The 25,743-nt window shown below is 40.5% G+C and overlaps 1 protein-coding gene across 2 annotated transcripts in view; it reads right to left on the bottom strand.

Moving 5' to 3' along the window:
• Positions 1-2,882: 2,882 nt before the first annotated feature.
• Positions 2,883-25,743, bottom strand: part of Crag (DENN domain-containing protein Crag) — a 346,089-nt gene continuing 323,228 nt past the window's right edge. For both annotated transcript variants that reach the window (XM_071666294.1, XM_071666290.1), the window contains one exon: positions 2,883-10,318. In XM_071666294.1, the coding sequence (XP_071522395.1) occupies positions 10,182-10,318 (137 nt within the window). In that variant the 3' untranslated portion in view covers positions 2,883-10,181. The remainder of the gene's footprint in view (positions 10,319-25,743) is intronic.

Here is a 25,743-nt window from a genome sequence, read left to right as displayed (position 1 = left end):
ATATATATATATATATATATATATATTCATTTTATTAATTACATCTAATTGCTGTTTCCCATGTCAACGAGGTAGTGCCAGGAAACAGATGGAGAATGGCCCATACACGCACATATACATACATATACATATCAATATATACATACATATGCAGATGTATACCTATGTATACATACATATTCATACTTGCTTGCCTTCATCCATTCCTGGTGCTACCATGTTCCACAGGAAACACCATTGCAACCCCCCTATTTTAGCGAGGTAGTGCTGGGAAAACAGACGAAAAGGTCATATTTGTTCACACTCAGTCTCTAGCTGTAATATGTAATGCATTGAAACCACAGCTCCCTATCCACATCCAGGTCTCACAGACCTTTCCATGGTTTACCCCAAATGCTTCATGTGCCCTGGTTCAGTCCATTGACAGCATGTTGACCCTGGTATACCACATTGTTCCAATTCACTCTATTCCTTGTATGCCTCTCACTCTCCTGATCTTCGGACCCTGGTTGCTCAAAATCTTTTCACTCCATCCTTCCACCTCCAATTGTATCTCCCACTTCTCTGAGTTCCCTCCACCTCTGACACATATATCCTTTTTGTCAGTCTTTCCTCACTCATTCTCTCCATATGTCCAGACCATTTCAACACCCTCTTCTGCTCTGTCAACGACACTCTTTTTATTTCCACACCTCTCTTACCCTTTCATTATTTACTTGATCAAACCACCTCACATCACATATTGTCCTCAAACATTTCATTTCCAACACATCCACCCTCCCCCAGACAACCCTGTATATAGCCCATTCTTCGCAACCATATAACATTGTTGGAACTACTGTTCCTTCAAACATACCCATTTTTGCTCTCTGAGATAACGCTCTCGCCTTCCACACATTCTTCATTGCTCCCGAAAACTTCGCCTCCTCTCCCACCCTGTGGTGACTCACTTCTGCTTCCATGGTTTCACCTGCTGGTAAGTCTACTTCCAGATATCTACAGCACTTCACTTCCTCCAATTATTCTGTATTCAAACTTACATCCCAATCAACTTGTCCCTCCACCCTACTGAACCTAATAACCTTGGTCTTATTCAGATTTACTCTCAACTTTCTCCATTCACACACTTTTCCAAACTAAGTCACCAACTTCTGCAGTTTCTCACTCAAATCAGCCACTAGAGCTGTATCATCAGCGAACAATGTCTGACTCACTTCCCAATCCCTCTCATCCCAAACAGCCTGTATACTCACCCCCCTCTCAAAAACTTCCATTTACCTCCCAAACCACCCTATCTATAAACAAATTCAACAACCACAGGGAAATCACACACCCCTGCTGCAGACTGACATTCAATGGGAACCACCCACTCTCCTCTCTTCCTATTCATACACATGCCTTACATTCTTGGTAAAAACTTTTCACTGCTTCTAGGAACTTATCTCCTACACCAAATACTCTTAAGACCTTCCACAAATCATCTCCATCAACCCTATCATGTGCCTTCTCCAGATCCATAAAAGCTACAAATCCATCTGTTTTTCTAAGTATTTCTCACATTCATTCTTCAAAGCAAACCACCTGATCCACAACACATCCTCTACCACTTCTGAAAGCACACTGCTCCTCCTGAGTCTGATGCTTTGTACATGCCTTCACCCTCTCAATCAATATCCTCTCATCTCATATCATTTCCCAAGATTATTCAACAGACTTATGCCTCTGTAGTTTGAACACTCACCTTTATCCCCTTTGCTTTTGTACAATGGCACTATGCATGCATTCCGCCAATCCTCAGGCACTTCACCGTGGTCAATGCATACATCGAATATCCTTTCCAACCAATCAACAACACAGTCACCCCCTTTTTTAATAAATTCAACTGCAACACTATCCAAACCTCCCACCTTGCTGAATTTCATCTTCCGCACAGCTTTCATTACCTCTTCTCTCTTAACCAAACCATTCTCCCTGACCTTCTCACTTCACACACCACCCTGACCAAAACACCCTATTTCTGCCACTCTTATCATCAAACACATTCAACAACCCTTCAAAATACTCACTCCATCTCCTCACTTCATCAGTACTTGTTATTACTTTCCCTCTTGCCCCCTTCACTGATGTTCCCATTTGTTCTTCTGTTACACACATTATTTACCTCCTTGCAAAACTTCTCTTTATTCTCCCTAAAGTTTAATGATATGCTCTCACCTCAACTCTCATTTGCCCTCTTTTTTTCAACCATTGCACCTCTCTCTTGACCTGCTGCCGCTTTCTTTTATACATCTCCCAGTCATCTGCTCTCCTTCCTTGCAAGTATAATCGAAATTCCTCTCTTTTCTATTTCACTAACAACTTTACTTCTTCATCCCACCACTCACAACCCTTTCTAATCTGCCCATCTCCCACCTTTCTCATGCTACATGCATCTTTTAAGCAAGCTATCACTGCTCTCCTAAATACATCCCATTCCTTATCCACTCCCCTCACATCATTTGCTCTCACCTTTTGCCATTCTACACTAAATCTCTCCTGGTACTTCCTCACATAAGTCTTCTTTCCAAGCTCACATACTCTCACCAGTGTCTTCTCCCCAACATTCTTCTTTTCTGAAAACCTCTACAAATCTTCACCTTCACCTCCACAAGATAGTGACCAGACATTCCTCCAGCTGCCCCTCTCAGCACATTAACATCAAATCCTCAAAATTTTATAATAATCTGTCCATGTTTATGGGGTTGTGGCAACATAAGAATACCTTTACAATCAAAACAGTTATTATCATATTTAAGATGCAATTTATCACAATTCCCTCATTCTTCTTCATGACTTTAATATTCACCACAAAATAGGACAGGGAAGTCAAATTGTTAAAAAAGGCCAATTATGAAAAAATTTAATAATATACCATACAAAATCAGAGCTCTTCTAACAACTTTAGTGTTTACAAAGATTCACACAAAATATATTATGTGAAAGACATACACTTCTTTTTATATTACATAAACTTGTTAAATATACATAGACTGCCAGTTCTAACATAAACCCCAGATACCCAGGTTCAGACAGAGTATCATGAATCAAAACCAAGCAACATGAATGTAATCATGCAAGTAACTTCATTTAATTATGAAAGGGGAGTATCAATTATACCCGAGCAGAAAAACAAAATACATACAAGAGAGCAGAAATGTGCTGCAAACTTGGTATTTGGCAGGAGCAATGCAACCAGTGACTTGCTGCATTTGGTCATAAAGGAATACGTTTTATACAAGTGTTGTTGTTCTCCATATATAATATGCTTCATAAAGACAAAGATACATTAATATACAGAAGGATAAAGCACAGACCTCAGTTAAGGGAAAACAACTGTGAAAATTTCCTTCAATAAAGTTTGCTGATACAGGCAATTATCTACCACAGCGTAATTGTATTCCTGACATATGCTTTCAATGTTGTGCCTTAGTCTGTATGATTATGTCTCTATTACTTTTGGAAGATATTCATACTGCAGCTTGAGAACATTTTTCCACTGTTTTCAGTACAGTGTAACTGTTTCAAATTCTTTGTGAAACTAACTATAAAATGCTTTCCAGCTGACTGAAATTAGGCTCTACATTTGCTTTTGATAATACTATACTATGACAGCTAAAGAATGGATGTGAGCAAGTGAAGTCTTTCCTTCAACTTTTCCAGCCATTACCTAGCTGATGCAGGAAGCAGCAAACAAGTGTAAAAGGAAAAAGAAAAATTACTTCAAAAAGTTAGAAAATTCAGCCAAACTCTTCTTTAAAATATCATAAACAGTTTCCAGCACCATTTGATGATCTGTTACATTACAAATGAAATTACTTTAAAAGTTCAGAAGCAAGATTGTGATAAACAGGTTGGTTAATGTACACTATGGCTCTGTTTCACCCCAAGAAACATGTATTGCTGGTTATCATAGTTTCTTCTACTTTCATCATTCCATCAACTGAAGACTGTGGGTACACTAAGTTCTTCATGGTAAGTGCCTGCCACACCATCTGATGACCTTCACTAACTTCAAACATGATACATTTTCAGGTTGTCATTTCATCACATGAAAACCTCGTACCAGGAGATACCATCATAGTATACTCATAACTTCACGTCCGAACATCTGAAGACCCTTGACTTCTTAAATCCAACATAATATATTCAAAACATGTTTTTCTTTCTTTCCTTGTGTTTGCTGTTTCCTGCAGTAGTAAGGTAGTGTAAGCACAAAAGAAGAACAGGCTGCATTCATTCACATCCATTCTCTTGCCATCATATGTAATGCACAAAAACCAAAGCCCCTTCCCAATAATCAGGTCTAATAGGCCTTTCCATGGTTTCCCCTGGCTGCTTCATGTGCCCTAGTTCAGTCCAATGATAGCATATCATCCCTGCATATCATATTGCTCTAATCCACTCTATTCTGTGCATTTCTTTCAACTTCCTGCATGTTCAAGCCTCAAGCACACAAAATCTTTTCCATTCCATCATTCCATCTCCAATTATGTCTCTCCTTCTCCTTGACCCTTTCATTTAACCTCTTTGTCAACTTCTCCTCACTCCTCCTTTCCATATGGGCAAGCTATTTCAACACAACCTCTTCAGCTCTTTCAACCATACCCTTCTTACTACCACACCTCTCTCTTACCCGACCATTTCTTGCTCGATCAACCCTCATCACAACACATATTGTCTTTAAACATTTAATTTCCAACACATTCACCATCTTGCATACATTTTCATTCATAGCCCATGCTTCACATCCATACAATATTACTGGTACTACTATGCCTTCAAACATACCCAGTTGCCCTCCCAGATAGTAACCTTTCTCTCCTCACAATCTTTAATGCTCTGAGAACCTTTGCCCTCTTGCCCATCCTATGACTTGTCTCTTCTTCCTCTGGTTCCATATGCTGCCATGTCCACTTCCTCCAAGTTTTCTGCATTCATACTAATGCCCCATCTGTCTCTCCATACTACTAAACTTAATGACTGATTTTGCTCACATTTTCTCAAAACTTTCTCCTTTCATACTGCCAAACTCATACACTAACTTAATAAGTTTCTCACTCGAAGCTACCATCAGTGCCATGTCATCAAACAACAACTGACACTTCCTAGGCCCCCCCCTCATCCCCAACAGACTGCAAAATCATGTATCTCTCCAAGACTTTCCATTTATCTCCCTCACCACCCCCATCTGTAAACAAATTAAACAGCCATGGTAGCATCATAAACCCCTTGGTAGACCCACCTTTACCTGGAACCATTCACCCTCTTGCACACATGCCTGACTCTCTTGATAAAAACTCCTCATTAATTCAAACAGCTTTCCTCTATCTATCTATATCTCTGAAGCCTGTTCCCACCTGAAACTCCCTCAAGGGGGTGGCCATGATAATAGTCTCTCCATACCTAGTGAACTCCATTGCTGCTTCTTGGCCTTTTAGAGGGCAACTCTCGTACAATGTTTGCAGAGGCTCCAATCTAAACTTCCTACTGACTACTTCTACCCAATGCTTTCTTCCAAAACCATATATCTGTAGCACCTTCCACAAAGCATCTCTATCATATGCTTCCAACAGATCAATAAATGCCACAGAAAATTCCTCCTGTTCCTCACATATAATCTTCAAAGTAACTCCTGATCCACTAATCCTCTATCACTCCTGAAACATTGTTTGTCCCCATTCTGATGCTCAGTCCATGAAACCAACCTCTTAATCATCACTCATCCATACAGCTCACCAGGTATACTCAACATACTAGCACCTATGTAATTAGAACAATCATCTTTGTCCCCATTGCCTTTATACAAAGATTTTGCTAATCCTCAGGCACTTCACTGTAATCCACACACACACTAAAAATCCTAACTAACCAATCACCAAAACAATCACCTTTTTTGAAGATATTCAACTGCAATACTATCCACTCCAGCTGCCTTGCCACATTTCATCTTATGCAAGGCTTTCAACACCTCTTCTTTCTTTACCAAACCACTTACCATGACTCTTACTTTGCATACCTCCATGATCCTAACACCCTACATCTGTTATCCAATCATCACAAACATTCAACCGTCCTTCAAAGGACTCACTCCATCTCTTCATCTAGTCACTATTTGCTACCATTTCCCCATTTGCCCCTTCACTGATATTCCCACATGTTCTCTTGTTTTACTGCTATTAACCTACCTCCACAGATTTTATTCTCACTGAAGTTTGCCAATATCTACTAACCCAGTTTTCCTTTGCTCTCTTTTTCAGCCTCCACTCCTTCCTCTTGACCTCCTGCCACTTTTGCTTGTACATATCCTAAACACTCACACGCTTCCCCTCAAGTACCACCCAAACATCTCTTTCTTCTCTTTCACTTGCAACTTTACTTCAGCATCCCAGCACTCATTACCCACTCTAACCTGCCAACACTCACTTTCTGCATGCTACCCATTTCTCACACATGCCATCACTACTTCCCTAAATACCTCCCATTCCTCACCCACTCCTTCAGCTTAGTGCACTGTTTACTCTCACGTTCTCCCACCATACACTCAGTCTCTCATGGCATTTCTTTACACTTCTCTTTTATAAGATCACTTGCTTTCACCACTCTCTTTTCACCTATATCGTCTCTTCTTTTCCAAAATCCTCTACAATTCTTTGCTCTCACTGCCACAAGGTAATAGTTAGACATTCCAAAAGCTGCTCCTCTCCACATATTCACATCCAACAGTCTCCATTAAATGCCTCACTCATTATTCTACAATCCATCTTTAACCTGCTTGTCAGCTTTCCTACTCACCCACATGTCTTCCTTCTAAACCAGGTACTACAAATCACAGTCTTTTTTTGAGCACACAAATTCAGAAGCTGTTCAACATTTTTATCTAACTCACTGAATACCCAATGCCTCACAATTAAACCTTCAACTGCAACATTACTCACTTTTGCAATTAAATCATCCATCACCAGTACCTAGAATCTTTAATCCAAATCCTCACTCAGCTGCTCTCAAAACACTTGCCTCTCATTATTTGATAACAACAATCCCCAAAGCTAGTCAACTCCATGATTGTTTGTTTGCACTGGAGGATTATGACTACCTTTGACCTTCAAGATTTGGGAACAAGTGTGAATTGGGGGATATATTTTGAAGGCCTGATTCAGATTTTAAATGTCTCCTACCCCACCTAAAATGGTTTCCAAACTGCTAGCTGCAAAAGAAAAGTGGAACTTTGTGGACCTTCTGAAAATAATGAACCACCTTATAGCTTTCCATGAATATCCTGTAGGCATGAAACATGAACAAATTGATAATTAAGAGGCTTTATAATTCTTCAAAACTTAAATGAGTCTTTTCAAAGGAAACAGTAATGAGTGGTATACAAACATTTAACAAATGAAAGTTTCACATTTCATGAAAATGGCCATCTGTATTTAAACTCCTCACCAGATTAAAGGTATAAACACACATACACACACACACACACACAAACAACAGATAGATACAAAGGGATGAATATATCATGGGAGAAATAATGGTCAATAACAAAAACAGTCATGGAGATGTAACTTCCTCCATGAATATTATGCTTATGGTACACCTATGTTTCAATTATCAAGAGTTTAGTCAACCAAAATCCTTATTATCCAGAACAGTTGATTTTGATACTGCTGCTGCAATACATGCCATTTTGGGTCACCTGAGCAACATGAACAGCATACTTGTCATCCTGTTTAGCAGGAAGCAAATTAAAGCTTTAAAACCATTTTGTATGTGTTAACCATGGAATACCATAAACATATAGATATCAAAATGTGTCACAATAGATAGATATCATTCAAGATGAAGGGTTACAGAGAAGGTCTTGGATTAAAACTTCAAATAAACATTGCCTGAATGTAACAAAATATTTTCACAAATCCAAAAAAGCTGATGATAAAAATCTGCCACAAAAATATCAATATTCTGCAATGGTATTTGAAATGGGATCATAAGACTTTAAAGAGTGAAAGCTAGCTAAAGAAACTTGCTGTACAAAGCAATATATGAGAATCAATACATCCGGGTAACAAAGAAACTAAAATCTTATAAAAATCACAGTCTGGTACCTTTTCATATTACAAATAAATACCCAGAGAGGTAATTCATAAGCACTGAGGTATTTAATAGGCAAAGACTGGTCATAACCTTACACACTGAGACCTGATTACCCTCTTGAGTACTATGAACATTAACAAGTTGCATGGCATATCAGGTCTGATTTTCTCTACAAGTAAATAAGTCTTGTGTTTCAAAATTTAAAGGGCTACCCAAGAAACTGCCAATGTTTAGTAGTCATAACTAAGCTGGGTCTATATGTGGGTTAAAATAATCCCTAAGTAAACATAACATAACGTTCAGTTATAAAATTAATTATTCACAGCTGTATATTATGTTGAAACTGGGAGGCATAACTCTACTACTAAGAGCTGATGATACTAGGAGGTCTGACCCTTACTGTTTGTACAAACAATACTGAATCTTTGAACCTGCATTATCAACTAACAGCCATATCTGGTGGGAAGCCCTTTACATTTTACTTAAATGACCCTAAAATCAATTCTGCACATAAAATTTGGCAAGACACTGCTCCTGCACATTATTGCACAAAATCAAAAAGCAGATTATGCTTCACTTAATGACCATGAGCTGCCATGATTTCTTGTATTTCCCTGTAATAGTAGATTGATGAAGATTTGACAGAAATTCAATAATAAATCAGTGGCAGAAACCTATCAAAATTAATGTCTTGAATTAAAGAGACAAAAACCCTAACAGAGTCAATGCTCATAATCAGATTATCAGGTCACAATTACGTGATGACAATGGTTATTCTCTTATTTCCTCTGGTTAATGATGGGATGATGTGGATTATGGAGTGCACCTTAATATTTTCTGTAGAATAAGTGAACTTGAGGCCAGTGATACAAATGTATGTAATATAAACATTTATCAAGTGCCTGTGCTAGCTAACTAAGGCACACTATAATGCTTACATACCTCTGGGCATCTTATATGCAGTACAACTGCAAATAATTGTTAAGTCCTTAAGTCATTATAAAACAATTCCTATAAGACACAATACACATGTCTAACAGTCTTTCATGGTTCATAACCAAATGCAAAAAATTAACAGAAATGCAGCAACAATTAGCAATTTCTTGCCTACATCTGTGATAATCAATGGTTAGATCTTACACAAGCAAAACATATTCATATCTTCTCTTTGCATGTTACACTGCTTTCCACAACATAATCTACTGGTAATACTTAACTATAAAAACTCAACTGCTGCCTAACCAGTCGATAATATAAAGTCATTACCACCTCAGGCACTAGTTCTCACATTACTTAATGGACATCTTATTTGTATCTAATGTTCAGGATAAATGATGACCTCCAGGGACAGGTGTAAAACTGGTTGAAAAAAGGTCTTGCACGATCAATTGTAAGCACCACTCGCACAAAAAGTCTCAATACTGGTTCCTCATATATTTGCAAGAACAGGACAAAAGCCTTGACAAACTGACCAGAAAAAAATTCCAAAATAACCATTTATTTACATATAATGTTTGTCCCACACTTCATAAAGAAACACTGGGACAGCCTAGCTTTGTCAAAAATTGTACAGTATGCATAATGTAAACTCTGATCAGTGCAACCCTGGCCTACCATAAGGCAGTTTTAGCATAGGTGTTTCTGCATTTAATGAGCCCATTCCTTGAAAAAAAAAGTAAAAGGTAATTTTAGAATAAAAACAATTGATTATAACAAACACAGGATAAATAGTTTTCCTATAAGGTACTTCCTGATCTCACTTACTGATGAATGGGTAATGTATACATTAAAATGTTAACACAAATATCCAAACCCAAGAAGATACCTGAAACTAAAATATACATTCTTCTCAATTGTCAAACAAATACTTGCAAAAACACTTTTATAAATTTTCAAATCCTAAAAGGCCAGCTGCAGGTCCCAAGTACCAATGATGTGATCTGTATGCAAAGTCCTCTCATGTCCTCTCTAGGGGCCTTGTGTTCTTAAGTGGGATCTTTAAGTGCCACTGGCATATCCTGAGTGCTAACTGTAGGTCACAGAGTTGGGTATCACAGGCTGAGCTGACTGAAGTACCGCCGACAGAAGACGGCAGCAATGGGGGGAGGTGTGTCAGAGCGTGACAGCAGCTTACAATATGACTGTTCATTACGCTCATAAGCACGACGGTACTCACGATCAAATGATGCTGCAATTATTACAAAAAGAACAATTATCATTATCATTACACTTGATCGCTGTTTCCAGCATCAGCAAGGTAGCACCAGGAAATAGACAAACAAAAACCCATCCACTTATATAAACACACATATATGTGCATGCACATACACATACATACATACATATACATATCAACACATACACATAAATACGAATACACAGCCATATACATATATACAAATGTACATATTCATAATCACTTGCCTTTATCCATTCCCAGCGCCACCCCACCCTAAAGGAAACACCATCGCCACCTCCTGTGTCAGTGAAGTAGCACCAGGAAAACAGACAAAAAAGGCCACATTCGTTTACACTCAGTCTTTAGCTGTCATATGTAATGCACGGAAACTACAATATCCTATCCACATCCAGGCTCCACAGACCTTTCTAAGGTTTACCCCAGACATTTCACATGCCCTGGTTCAGTCCATTGACAGCACGTCGACCCTGGTATACCACATCGTTCCAATTTACATTATTCCTTGCATGCCTCTAACCCTCTTACAAGTTCAGGCCCTGACTGATCAAAATATTTTTCACTCCATCATTCCACCTCCAATTTGGTCTGCCACTTCTTCTTCGCTCCATCTCTGACACATATATCCTCTATGTCAATCTTTCCTCACTCAATTCTCTCCATATGTCCAAACTATTTCAACACACCCTCTTCTGCTCCCTCAATCACACTCTTTACATTTCTACACATCTCTCTTACCCTATCATTACTTACTCGATCAAACCACCTCACACCACAAACTGTCCTCAAACATTTCATTTCCAACACATCCACCCTCCTCCATAGAACCCTATCTATAGTCCATGCCTCGCAACTGCATAACATTGTTAGAACTACTATTTCTTCAAATATAACCATTTTTGCTCTCCACAATAACATTCTCACCTTCCATACATTTTTCATCACTCTCAGAACCTTCGCCCCCTTCCCCAACCTGTGATTCACTTCGACTTTCATGGATCCATTCGCTGGTAAGTCCACTCCCAGATATCTAAAACACTTCACTTCCTCCGATTTTTCTCCAATAAAATTCATTATATCATATATTCATTACTTTGTCACTGTCTCCCGCATTAACGAGGTAGTGCAAGGAAACAAACGAAAGAATGGCCCAACCCACCCACATACACATGTATATACATACACGTCCACACACGCAAATATACATACCTATACATCTCAACGTATACATATATATATACACACACACACACATATACATATATACATATGTACATAATTCATACTGTCTGCCTTTATTCTTTCCCATTGCTACCTCGCCACACATGAAATAACAACCTCCTCCCCCGCATGTGCACGAGGTAGCGCTAAGAAAAGACAACAAAGGCCACATTCGTTCACACTCAGTCTCTAGCTGTCATGTATAAAGCACTGAAACCACAGCTCCCTCTCCACATCCAGGCCCCACAGAACTTTCTATGGTTTACCCCAGAAGCTTCACATGCCCTGGTTCAATCCATTGACAGTACGTCGACACCGGTATACCACATCGTTCCAATTCACTCTATTCCTTGCATGCCTTTCACCCTCCTATATGTTCAGGCCCTGATCACACAAAATCTTTTTCACTCCATCTTTCCACCTCCAATTCGGTCTCTCACTTCTCCTTGTTCCCTCCACCTCCGACACATATATCCTCTTGGTCAATCTTTCCCCACTCATTCTCTCCATGTGACCAAACCATTTCAAAACACCCTCTTCTACTCTCTCAACCACACTCTTTTTATTACCACACATCTCTCTTACCCTATTATCATTTATTCGATCAAACCACCTCACACCACATATTGTACTCAAACATCTCATTTCCAGCACATCCACCCTCCTCCGCACAACTCTATTTATAGCCCACGCCTCGCAACCATATAACATTGTTGGAACCACTATTCCTTCAAACACAGCCACTTCTACTTTCCGAGATAATGTTCTCAACTCACACACATTCTTCAACACTCCCAGAACTTTCGCCCCCTCCCCCACCCTATGATTCACTTCCGCTTCCATGGTTTCATCCACTGCCAAATCCACTCCCAGATATCTAAAACACTTCACTTCCTCCAGTTTTTCTCCATTCAAACTTACCTCCCTATTGACTTGTCCCTTAACCCTACTGTACCTAATAACCTTGCTCTTATTCACATTTACTCTCAGCTTTCTTCTTTCACACACTTTGCCAAACTCAGTCACCAGCTTCTGCAGTTTCTCACACAAATCAGCCACCAGTGCTGTATCATCAGCGAACAACTGACTCACTTCCCAAGCTCTCTCATCCACAACAGACTGCATACTTGCCCGTCTTTCCAAAACTCTGGCATTCAACTCCCTAACAACCCCATCCATAAACAAATTAAACAACCATGGAGACATCACACACCCCTGCTGCAAACCTACATTCACTGAGAACCAATCACTTTCCTCTCTTCCTACACGTACACATGCCTTACATCCTCGATAAAAACTTTTCACTGCTTCTAACAACTTGCCTCCCACACCATATATTCTTAGTACCTTCCACAGAGCATCTCTATCAACTCTATCATATGCCTTCTCCACATCCATAAATGCTACATACAAATCCATTTGCTTTTCTAAGTATTTCTCACATACATTCTTCAACGCAAACACCTAATCCACACATCCTCTACCACTTCTGAAACGACACTGCTCTTCCCCAATCTGATGCTCTGCACATGCCTTCATCCTCTCAATCAATACCCTCCCATATAATTTCCCAGGAATACTCAACAAACTTATACCTCTGTAATTTGAGCACTCACTTTTATCTCCTTTGGTTTTGTACAATGGCACTATGCAAGCATACCGCCAATCCTCAGGCACCCCACCATGAGTCATACATACATTAAATAACCTTACCAACCAGTCAACAATACAGTCACCCCCTTTTTTAATAAATTCCACTGCAATACCATCCAAAACCGCTGCCTTTCCGGTTTTCATCGTTCGCAAAGCTTTTACTACCTATTGTCTGTTTACCAAATCATTCTCCCTAACCCTCTCACTTTGCACACCCCCTATACCAAAACACCCTATATTTGCCACTCTATCATCAAACACATTCAACAAACCTTCAAAATACTCACTCCATCTCCTTCTCACATCACCACTACTTGTTTTCACCTCCCCATTAACCCCCTTCACTGATGTTCCCATTTGTTCCCTTGTCTTATGCACTTTATTTACCTCCTTCCAAAACATCTTTTTATTCTCCCTAAAATTTAATGATACTCTTTCACCCAAACTCTCATTTGCCCCCTTTTTCACCTCTTGCACCTTTCTCTTGACCCCCTGCCTCTTTCTTTTATACATCTCCCACTCATTTGCATTATTTCCCTGCAAAAATCGTCCAAATGCCTCTCTCTTCTCTTGCACTAATAATCTTACTTCTTTGTCCCACTTCTTACTACCCTTTCTAATCTGCCCACCTCCCATGCTTCTCATGCCACAAACATCTTTTGTGCAAGCCATCACTGCTTCCCTAAATACATCCCATTCCTCCAATTCCCTTACGTCCTTTGTTCTCACCTTTTTCCATTCTGTACTCAGTCTCTCCTGGTACTTCTTCACACAGGTCTCCTTCCCAAGCTCACTTACTCTCACTACTCTCTTCACTCCAACATTCTCTCTTCTTTTCTGAAAACCTCTACAAATCTTCACCTTCGCCTTCACAAGATAATGATCAGACATCCCTCCAGTTGCACCTCTCAGCACATTTACATCCAAAAGTCTCACTTTCATGCGCCTATCAATTAACACGTAATCCAATAATGCTCTCTGGCCATCTCTCCTACTTACATACGTATGTTTATGTATATCTCCCTTTTTATACCAGATATTCCCAATCACCAGTCCTTTTTCAGCACATAAATCTACAAGCTCTTCACCATTTCCATTTACAACACTGAACACCCCATGTACACCAACTATTCCCTCAACTGCCACACTACTCACCTTTGCATTCAAATCACCCATCACTACAACCTAGTCTCGTGCATCAAAACTACTAACACACTCATTCAGCTGCTCCCAAACACTTGCCTCTCATGATCTTTCTTCTCATGCCCAGATGCATATGCACCAATAATCACCCATCTCTTTCCATAAACTTTCAGTTTTACCCATATCAATCTAGAGTTTACTTTCTTACACTCTATCACATACTCCCACCACTCCTGTTTCAGGAGTAGTGCTACTCCTTCCCTTGCTCTTGTCCTCTCACTAATCCCTGACTTTACTCCCAAGACATTCCCAAACCACTCTTCCTCTTTACCCTTGAGCTTCGTTTCACTCAGAGCCAAAACATCCAGGTTCCTTTCCTCAAACATACTACCTATCTCTCCTTTTTTCTCATCTTGGTTACGTCCACATACATTTAGATACCCCAATTTGAGCCTTCGAGGAGGATGAGCACTACTCGCATGACTCCTTTTTCTGTTTCCCCTTTTAGAAAGTTAAAATACAAGGAGGGGAGGGTTTCTAGCCCCCCGTTCCCGTCCCCTTTAGTTGCCTTCTACGACATGTGAGGAATGCCCTCAACCCTATTAAACCTAATACCCTTGCTTTTATTAATATTTCCTCTCAACTTTCTCCTTTCACACACTTTTCCAAATTCAGTCACCAACTTCTGCAGTTTTTCACTTGAATCAGTCACTAGAGCTGTATCATCAGTGAACAACAACTGACTCACTTCCCAGGCCTTCTCATCCCCAACAGACAGCATACTTGCCACTCGATCCAAAACTCTTGCATTTACCTCCCTAACCACCCCTCCATAAACAAATTAAACAACCATGGGGATATCACATACCCCTGCTGCAAACCGACATTCATTGGGAACCAATTCCTCTATTCTCTACCTAATCATACCGGTATACCACATTGTTCCAACTGACTATTCCTTGCAAGCCTCTGACCCTCCTGCATGTTCAGGCCCCAATCACTCAAAATCTTTTTCACTCCAACCTTCCACCTCCAATTTGGTCTCCCACTTCCCCTTCTTCCCCCACTTCTGACATATATCCTCTCTGTCAACCTTTCCTCACTCATGCTCTCCATATGTCCAAAGCATTTCAACATATCCTCTTCTGCTCTCTCAACCACATTCTTTTTATTTCCACACACCTCTCTTACCCTTTCATTACTTACGTGATCAAACCAACTCACACCATATATATAATCCCTGAGGATTGGGGAGAAAGAATACTGCCTACATATTCCCTGCTTGTCGTGGAAGGTGACTTTGAGGGGTGAGAGCGGTTGGCTGGAAATCCTTCCTTCTTGTGATACTTCCCAAAAGAAGGAACCGAGCAAGGAACCAAGTCTTGAATTCTCCCTCTAAGGCTCTGTCATCTGTTCTTGTAGCTACTTCGCTCATGCAGAAGGTGGCAAAAAAAGAGGAATTTTCCCTTTAAGGCTTAGTTATCTGTTCGTGACACAACCTCACTCATACATCTGGTGAATATGTATAAAAAAAATACATACCTTATGTTTCTCTTTAATTGAGATTGCTTTTAATAAATTCAAAAATACACAACCTAAATTTAATTATCAAAAATTTGGTATGATCGAGGTGAGCTTTACACTTCAATGGTCGAGCTTGAATGCTATATGTGCCATGCATATGATAATGTGGTTATTACAATGAATCATAGGATACTTGGGCGCATCACCCACTAATTTCCATACAATGCTTATTGTGTAGAGTAGTTTTCTACTCTACAGACAATCAGGAGGAATGCTGACAACAGAAAAAGCTCTTAGAATGAATTAGACAATACAAGAGTGAGGAATCTATTGACAAAAAAGGAAAAAAAATATTGATTTGACTAATGGAAAGTCAAAATCAAAAGTCAGCAGCAATGAGTGTAAATGAACAAATCTATAATATCCTAATCAGAACCAAATTCACACAAAAGTAAAAAGTTAAGTTAACCAAATATCACAAATATAAGCTAGATTTCAAGGATGAAATAAAAAATTACACATATGTAAGGAAATATTGATCCACTAAGGTATGCTGAGCAGAGAAAATATTCATAAATCATATAAAAGATTGAAAAAATCTTTCCCAGCTGCGATATATTTTTCAAGACCAATTCAAGGAGACTTGTGTGAGGAAGTACCAGGAGAGACTGAGTACAGAATGGAAAAAGGTGAGAACAATGGAAATAAGGGGAGTGGGGGAGGAATGGGATGTATTTAGGGAATCAGTGATGGATTGCACAAAAGATGCTTGTGGCATGAGAAGAGTGGGAGGTGGGTTGATTAGAAAGGGTAGTGAGTGGTGGGATGAAGAAGTAAGAGTATTAGTGAAAGAGAAGAGAGAGGCATTTGGACAATTTTTGCAGGGAAAAAATGCAATTGAGTGGGAGATGTATAAAAGAAAGAGACAGGAGGTCAAGAGAAAGGTGCAAGAGGTGAAAAAAAGGGCAAATGAGAGTTGGGGTGAGAGAGTATCATTAAATTTTAGGGAGAATAAAAAGATGTTCTGGAAGGAGGTAAATAAAGTGCGTAAGACAAGGGAGCAAATGGGAACTTCAGTGAAGGGCGCAAATGGGGAGGTGATAACAAGTAGTGGTGATGTGAGGAGATGGAGTGAGTATTTTGAAGGTTTGTTGAATGTGTTTGATGATAGAGTGGCAGATATAGGGTGTTTTGGTCGAGGTGGTGTGCAAAGTGAGAGGGTTAGGGAAAATGATTTGGTAAACAGAGAAGAGGTAGTAAAAGCTTTGCGGAAGATGAAAGCCGGCAAGGCAGCAGGTTTGGATGGTATTGCAGTGGAATTTATTAAAAAAGGAGGTGACTGTATTGTTGACTGGTTGGTAAGGTTATTTAATGTATGTATGACTCATGGTGAGGTGCCTGAGGATTGGCGGAATGCGTGCATAGTGCCATTGTACAAAGGCAAAGGGGATAAGAGTGAGTGCTCAAATTACAGAGGTATAAGTTTGTTGAGTATTCCTGGTAAATTATATGGGAGGGTATTGATTGAGAAGGTGAAGGCATGTACAGAGCATCAGATTGGGGAAGAGCAGTGTGGTTTCAGAAGTGGTAGAGGATGTGTGGATCAGGTGTTTGCTTTGAAGAATGTATGTGAGAAATGCTTAGAAAAGCAAATGGATTTGTATGTAGCATTTATGGATCTGGAGAAGGCATATGATAGAGTTGATAGGGATGCTCTGTGGAAGGATTTAAGAATATATGGTGTGGGAGGCAAGTTGTTAGAAGCAGTGAAAAGTTTTTATCGAGGATGTAAGGCATGCGTATGTGTAGGAAGAGAGGAAAGTGATTGGTTCTCAGTGAGTGTAGGTTTGCAGCAGGGGTGTGTGATGTCTCCATGGTTGTTTAATTTGTTTATGGATGGGGTTGTTAGGGAGGCGAATGCAAGAGTTTTGGAAAGAGGGGCAAGTATGAAGTCTGTTGGGGATAAGAGAGCTTGGGAAGTGAGTCAGTTGTTGTTCGCTGATGATACAGCGCTGGTGGCTGATTCATGTGAGAAACTGCAGAAGCTGGTGACTGAGTTTGGTAAAGTGTATGAAAGAAGAAAGTTAAGAGTAAATGTGAATAAGAGCAAGGTTATTAGGTACAGTAAGGTTGAGGGTCAAGTCAATTGGGAGGTGAGTTTAAATGGAGAAAAACTGGAGGAAGTAAAGTGTTTTAGATATCTGGGAGTGGATCTGGCAGCGGATGGAACCTTGCCCTCCTTTCACCCTCCTGCATGTTCAGGCCCCGATCACTCAAAATCTTTTTCACTCCATCTTTCCACCTCCAATTTGGTCTCCCTCTTCTCCTTGTTCCCTCCACCTCCGACACATATATCCTCTTGGTCAATCTTTCCTCACTCATTCTCTCCATGTGCCCAAACCATTTCAAAACACCCTCTTCTGCTCTCTCAACCACGCTCTTTTTATTTCCACACATCCCTCTTACCCTTACATTACTTACTCAATCAAACCACCTCACACCACACATTGTCCTAAAACATCTCATTTCCAGCACATCCACCCTCCTGCGCACAACTCTATCCATAGCCCACGCCTCGCAACCATACAACATTGTTGGAACCACTATTCCTTCAAACATACCCATTTTTGCTTTCCGAGATAATGTTCTCGGCTTCCACACATTCTTCAAGGCTCCCAGGATTTTCGCCCCCCTCCCCCACCCTATGATTCACTTCCACTTCCATGGTTCCATCCGCTGCCAGATCCACTCCCAGATATCTAAAACACTTTACTTCCTCCAGTTTTTCTCCATTCAAACTTACCTCCCAATTGACTTGACCCTCAACCTTGCTCTTATTCACATTCACTCTTAACTTTCTTCTTTCACACACTTTACCAAACTCAGTCACCAGCTTCTGCAGTTTCTCACATGAATCAGCCACCACCGCTGTATCACACAACAACTGACTCACTTCCCAAGCTCTCTCATCCACAACAGACTTCATTCTTGCCACTCTTTCCAAAACTCTTGCATTCACCTCCCTAACAACCCCATCCATAAACAAATTAAACAACCATGGAGACATCACACACCCCTGCCGCAAACCAACATTCACTGAGAACCAATCACTTTCCTCTCTTCCTACACATACACATGCCTTACATCCTCGATAAAAACTTTTCACTGCTTCTAACAACTTGCCTCCCACACCATATATTCTTAATACCTTCCACAGAGCATCTCTATCAACTCTATCATATGCCTTCTCCAGATCCATAAATGCTAAATACAAATCCATTTACTTTTCTCAGTATTTCTCACATACATTCTTCAAAGCAAACACCTGATCCACACATCCTCTACCACTTCTGAAACGACACTGCTCTTCCCCAATCTGATGCTCTGTACATGCCTTCACCCTCTCAATCAATACCCTCCCATATAATTTACCAGGAATACTCCACAAACTTATACCTCTGTAATTTGAGCACTCACTCTTATCCCCTTTGCCTTTGTACAATGGCGCTATGCACGCATTCCGCCAATCCTCAGGCACCTCACCATGAGTCTCATTTGCCCCCTTTTTCACCTCTTGCACCTTTCTCTTGACCCCCTGCCTCTTTCTTTTATACATCTCCCACTCATTTGCATTATTTCCTGCAAAAATCGTCCAAATGCCTCTCTCTTCTCTTGCACTAATAATCTTACTTTCTTTGTCCCACTTCTTACTACCCTTTCTAATCTGCACCTCCCATGCTTCTCATGCCACAAACATCTTTTGTGCAAGCCATCACTGCTTCCCTAAATACATCCCATTCCTCCAATTCCCTTACGTCCTTTGTTCTCACCTTTTTCCATTCTGTACTCAGTCTTCCTGGTACTTCTTCACACAGGTCTCCTTCCCAAGCTCACTTACTCTCACTACTCTCTTCACTCCAACATTCTCTCTTCTTTTCTGAAAACCCATACTAATCTTCACCTTAGCCTCCACAAGATAATGATCAGACATCCCTCCAGTTGCACCTCTCAGCACATTAACATCCAAAAGTCTCACTTTCATGCGCCTATCAATTAACACGTAATCCAATAATGCTCTCTGGCCATCTCTCCTACTTACATACGTATGTTTATGTATATCTCCCTTTTTATACCAGATATTCCCAATCACCAGTCCTTTTTCAGCACATAAATCTACAAGCTCTTCACCATTTCCATTTACAACACTGAACACCCCATGTACACCAACTATTCCCTCAACTGCACACTACTCACCTTTGCATTCAATCACCCATCACTACAACCTAGTCTCGTGCATCAAAACTACTAACAACACTCATTCAGCTGCTCCCAAACACTTGCCTCTCATGATCTTTCTTCTCATGCCCAGGTGCATATGCACCAACAATCACCCACCTCTCTCCATCAACTTTCAATTTTACCCATATTAATCGAGAATTTACTTTCTTACATTCTATCACATACTCCCACCACTCCTGTTTCAGGAGTATTGCTACTCCTTCCCTTGCTCTTGTCCTCTCACTAATCCCTGACTTTACTCCCAAGACATTCCCAAACCACTCTTCCCCTTTACCCTTGAGCTTCGTTTCACTCAGAGCCAAAACATCCAGGTTCCTTTCCTCAAACATACTACCTATCTCTCCTTTTTTTTCTCATCTTGGTTACGTCCACATACATTTAGATACCCCAATTTGAGCCTTCGAGGAGGATGGAGCACTACTCGCATGACTCCTTTTTCTGTTTTCCCCTTTTAGAAAGTTAAAATACAAGGAGGGGAGGGTTTCTAGCCCCCGTTCCCGTCCCCTTTAGTTGCCTTCTACGACATGTGAGGAATGCCTTCAAACCCTATTGAAACGCCTAATACCCTTGCTTTTATTAATATTTCCTCTCAACTTTCTCCTTTCACACACTTTTCCAAATTCAGTCACCAACTTCTGCAGTTTTTCACTTGAATCAGTCACTAGAGCTGTATCATCAGTGAACAACAACTGACTCACTTCCCAGGCCTTCTCATCCCCAACAGACAGCATACTTGCCACTCGATCCAAAAAATCTTGCATTTACCTCCCTAACCACCCCTCCATAAACAAATTAAACAACCATGGAGACATCACACACCCCTGCTGCAAACCGACATTCATTGGGAACCAATTCCTCTATTCTCTACCTAATCATACCGGTATACCACATTGTTCCAACTGACTATTCCTTGCAAGCCTCTGACCCTCCTGCATGTTCAGGCCCCAATCACTCAAAATCTTTTTCACTCCAACCTTCCACCTCCAATTTGGTCTCCCACTTCCCCTTCTTCCCCACTTCTGACATATATCCTCTCTGTCAACCTTTCCTTCCCCCAACTCATGCTCTCCATATGTCCAAAGCATTTCAACATATCCTCTTCTGCTCTCTCAACCACATTCTTTTTATTTCCACACACCTCTCTTACCCTTTCATTACTTACGTGATCAAACCAACTCACACCATATATATAATCCCTGAGGATTGGGGAGAAAGAATACTGCCGACATTATTCCTGCTTGTCGTGGAAGGTGACTTTGAGGGGTGAGAGCGGTTGGCTGGAAATCCTTCCTTCTTGTGATACTTCCCAAAAGAAGGAACCGAGCAAGGAACAAGTCTTGAATTCTCCCTCTAAGGCTCTGTCATCTGTTCTTGTAGCTACTTCGCTCATGCAGAAGGTGGCAAAAAAAGAGGAATTTTCCCTTTAAGGCTTAGTTATCTGTTCGTGACACAACCTCACTCATACATCTGGTGAATATGTATAAAAAAAATACATACCTTATGTTTCTCTTTAATTGAGATTGCTTTTAATAAATTCAAAAATACACAACCTAAATTTAATTATCAAAAATTTTGGTATGATCGAGGTGAGCTTTACACTTCAATGGTCGAGCTTGAATGCTATATGTGCCATGCATATGATAAGTGGTTATTACAATGAATCATAGGATACTTGGGCGCATCACCCACTAATTTCCATACAATGCTTATTGTGTAGAGTAGTTTTCTACTCTACAGACAATCAGGAGGAATGCTGACAACAGAAAAAGCTCTTAGAATGAATTAGACAATACAAGAGTGAGGAATCTATTGACAAAAAAGGAAAAAAAATATTGATTTGACTAATGGAAAGTCAAAATCAAAAGTCAGCAGCAATGAGTGTAAATGAACAAATCTATAATATCCTAATCAGAACCAAATTCACACAAAAGTAAAAAGTTAAGTTAACCAAATATCACAAATATAAGCTAGATTTCAAGGATGAAATAAAAAATTACACATATGTAAGGAAATATTGATCCACTAAGGTATGCTGAGCAGAGAAAATATTCATAAATCATATAAAAGATTGAAAAAAATCTTTCCCAGCTGCGATATATTTTTCAAGACCAATTCAAGGAGACTTGTGTGAGGATAGTTACCAGGAGATGACTGAGTACAGGAATTTTGAAAAAAGGTGAGAACAATGGAAATAAGGGGAGTGGGGAGGATGGGGATGTATTTAGGGAATCAGTGATGGATTGCACAAAAGATGCTTGTGGCATGAGAAGAGTGGGAGGTGGGTTGATTAGAAAGGGTAGTGAGTGGTGGGATGAAGAAGTAAGAGTATTAGTGAAAGAGAAGAGAGAGGCATTTGGACAATTTTTGCAGGGAAAAAATGCAATTGAGTGGGAGATGTATAAAAGAAAGAGACAGGAGGTCAAGAGAAAGGTGCAAGAGGTGAAAAAAAGTGGCAATGAGAGTTGGGGTGAGAGAGTATCATTAAATTTTAGGGAGAATAAAAAGATGTTCTGGAAGGAGGTAAATAAAGTGCGTAAGACAAGGGAGCAAATGGGAACTTCAGTGAAGGGCGCAAATGGGGAGGTGATAACAAGTAGTGGTGATGTGAGGAGATGGAGTGAGTATTTTGAAGGTTTGTTGAATGTGTTTGATGATAGAGTGGCAGATATAGGGTGTTTTGGTCGAGGTGGTGTGCAAAGTGAGAGGGTTAGGGAAAATGATTTGGTAAACAGAGAAGAGGTAGTAAAAGCTTTGCGGAAGATGAAAGCGGCACAGGCAGCAGGTTTGGATGGTATTGCAGTGGAATTTATTAAAAAAGGAGGTGACTGTATTGTTGACTGGTTGGTAAGGTTATTTAATGTATGTATGACTCATGGTGAGGTGCCTGAGGATTGGCGGAATGCGTGCATAGTGCCATTGTACAAAGGCAAAGGGGATAAGAGAGGAGATGCTCAAATTAGACAGAAGGTAATAAAGTTTGTTGAGTATTCCTGGTAAATTATATGGGAGGGTATTGATTGAGAAGGTGAAGGCATGTACAGAGCATCAGATTGGGGAAGAGCAGTGTGGTTTCAGAAGTGGTAGAGGATGTGTGGATCAGGTGTTTGCTTTGAAGAATGTATGTGAGAAATGCTTAGAAAAGCAAATGGATTTGTTGTAGCATTTATGGATCTGGAGAAGGCATTATGATAGAGTTGATAGGGATGCTCTGTGGAAGGATTTAAGAATATATGGTGTGGGAGGCAAGTTGTTAGAAGCAGTGAAAAGTTTTTATCGAGGATGTAAGGCATGCGTTATGTGTAGGAAGAGAGGAAAGTGATTGGTTCTCAGTGAGTGTAGGTTTGCAGCAGGGGTGTGTGATGTCTCCATGGTTGTTAATTTGTTTATGGATGGGGTTGTTAGGGAGGCGAATGCAAGAGTTTTGGAAAGAGGGGCAAGTATGAAGTCTGTTGGGGATAAGAGAGCTTGGGAAGTGAGTCAGTTGTTGTTCGCTGATGATACAGCGCTGGTGGCTGATTCATGTGAGAAACTGCAGAAGCTGGTGACTGAGTTTGGTAAAGTGTATGAAAGAAGAAAGTTAAGAGTAAATGTGAATAAGAGCAAGGTTATTAGGTACAGTAAGGATGAGGGTCAAGTCAATTGGGAGGTGAGTTTAAATGGAGGCAGATAAAAGTATGGGAGGAAGTAAAAGTGTTTTAGATATCTGGGAGTGGATCTGGCAGCGGATGGAACCTTGCCCTCCTTTCACCCTCCTGCATGTTCAGGCCCCGATCACTCAAAATCTTTTTCACTCCATCTTTCCACCTCCAATTTGGTCTCCCTCTTCTCCTTGTTCCCTCCACCTCCGACACATATATCCTCTTGGTCAATCTTTCCTCACTCATTCTCTCCATGTGACCAAACCATTTCAAAACACCCTCTTCTGCTCCCTCAACCACACTCTTTTTATTACCACACATCTCTCTTACCCTTACGTTACTTACTCGATCAAACCACCTCACACCACACATTGTCCTAAAACATCTCATTTCCAGCACATCCACCCTCCTGCGCACAACTCTATCCATAGCCCACGCCTCGCAACCATACAACATTGTTGGAACCACTATTCCCTCAAACATACCCATTTTTGCTTTCCGAGATAATGTTCTCGACTTCCACACATTTTTCAAGGCTCCCAGAATTTTCGCCCCCTCCCCCACCCTATGATTCACTTCCGCTTCCATGGTTCCATCCGCTGCCAGATCCACTCCCAGATATCTAAAACACTTCACTTCATCCAGTTTTTCTCCATTCAAACTTACCTCCCAATTGACTTGACCCTCAACCTTGCTCTTATTCACATTCACTCTTAACTTTCTTCTTTCACACACTTTACCAAACTCAGTCACCAGCTTCTGCAGTTTCTCACATGAATCAGCCACCACCGCTGTATCACACAACAACTGACTCACTTCCCAAGCTCTCTCATCCCCAACAGACAGCATACTTGCCACTCGATCCAAAACTCTTGCATTCACCTCCCTAACAACCCCATCCATAAACAAATTAAACAACCATGGAGACATCACACACCCCCTGCCGCAAACCTACATTCACTGAGAACCAATCACTTTCCTCTCTTCCTACACATACACATGCCTTACATCCTCGATAAAAACTTTTCACTGCTTCTAACAACTTGCCTCCCACACCATATATTCTTAATACCTTCCACAGAGCATCTCTATCAACTCTATCATATGCCTTCTCCAGATCCATAAATGCTACATACAAATCCATTTGCTTTTCTAAGTATTTCTCACATACATTCTTCAAAGCAAACACCTGATCCACACATCCTCTACCACTTCTGAAACCACACTGCTCTTCCCCAATCTGATGCTCTGTACATGCCTTCACCCTCTCAATCAATACCCTCCCATATAATTTACCAGGAATACTCCACAAACTTATACCTCTGTAATTTGAGCACTCACTTTTATCCCCTTTGCCTTTGTACAATGGCGCTATGCACGCATTCCGCCAATCCTCAGGCACCTCACCATGAGTCATTTTTTTTTTTTTTTATTTTTTTTTTTTTTTTTTTTTATACTTTGTGCGCTGTCACTCCGCGTATTGGCGAGTAGCGAGGGGAAACAGACGAAAGTAAATGGCCAACCCCCCCCCCCATACACATGTACATACACACGTCCACACACGCAAATATACATACCTACACAGCTTTCCATGGTTTACCCCAGACGCTTCACATGCCTTGCTTCAATCCACTGACAGCACGTCAACCCCTGTATACCACATGACTCCAATTCACTCTATTTCTTGCCCTCCTTTCACCTCCTGCATGTTCAGGCCCCGATCACACAAAATCTTTTTCACTCCATCTTTCCACCTCCAATTTGGTCTCCCTCTTCTCCTCGTTCCCTCCACCTCCGACACATATATCCTCTTGGTCAATCTCTCCTCACTCATTCCTCTCCATGTGCCCAAACCATTTCAAAACACCCTCTTCTACTCTCTCAACCACACTCTTTTTATTACCACACATCTCTCTTACCCTTACGTTACTTACTCGA

Source organism: Panulirus ornatus, chromosome 11 (assembly GCF_036320965.1).
Source record: "Panulirus ornatus isolate Po-2019 chromosome 11, ASM3632096v1, whole genome shotgun sequence".
NCBI classification, from domain to species: domain Eukaryota; kingdom Metazoa; phylum Arthropoda; class Malacostraca; order Decapoda; family Palinuridae; genus Panulirus; species Panulirus ornatus.
This window is presented reverse-complemented; position numbering and strand designations above follow the sequence as displayed.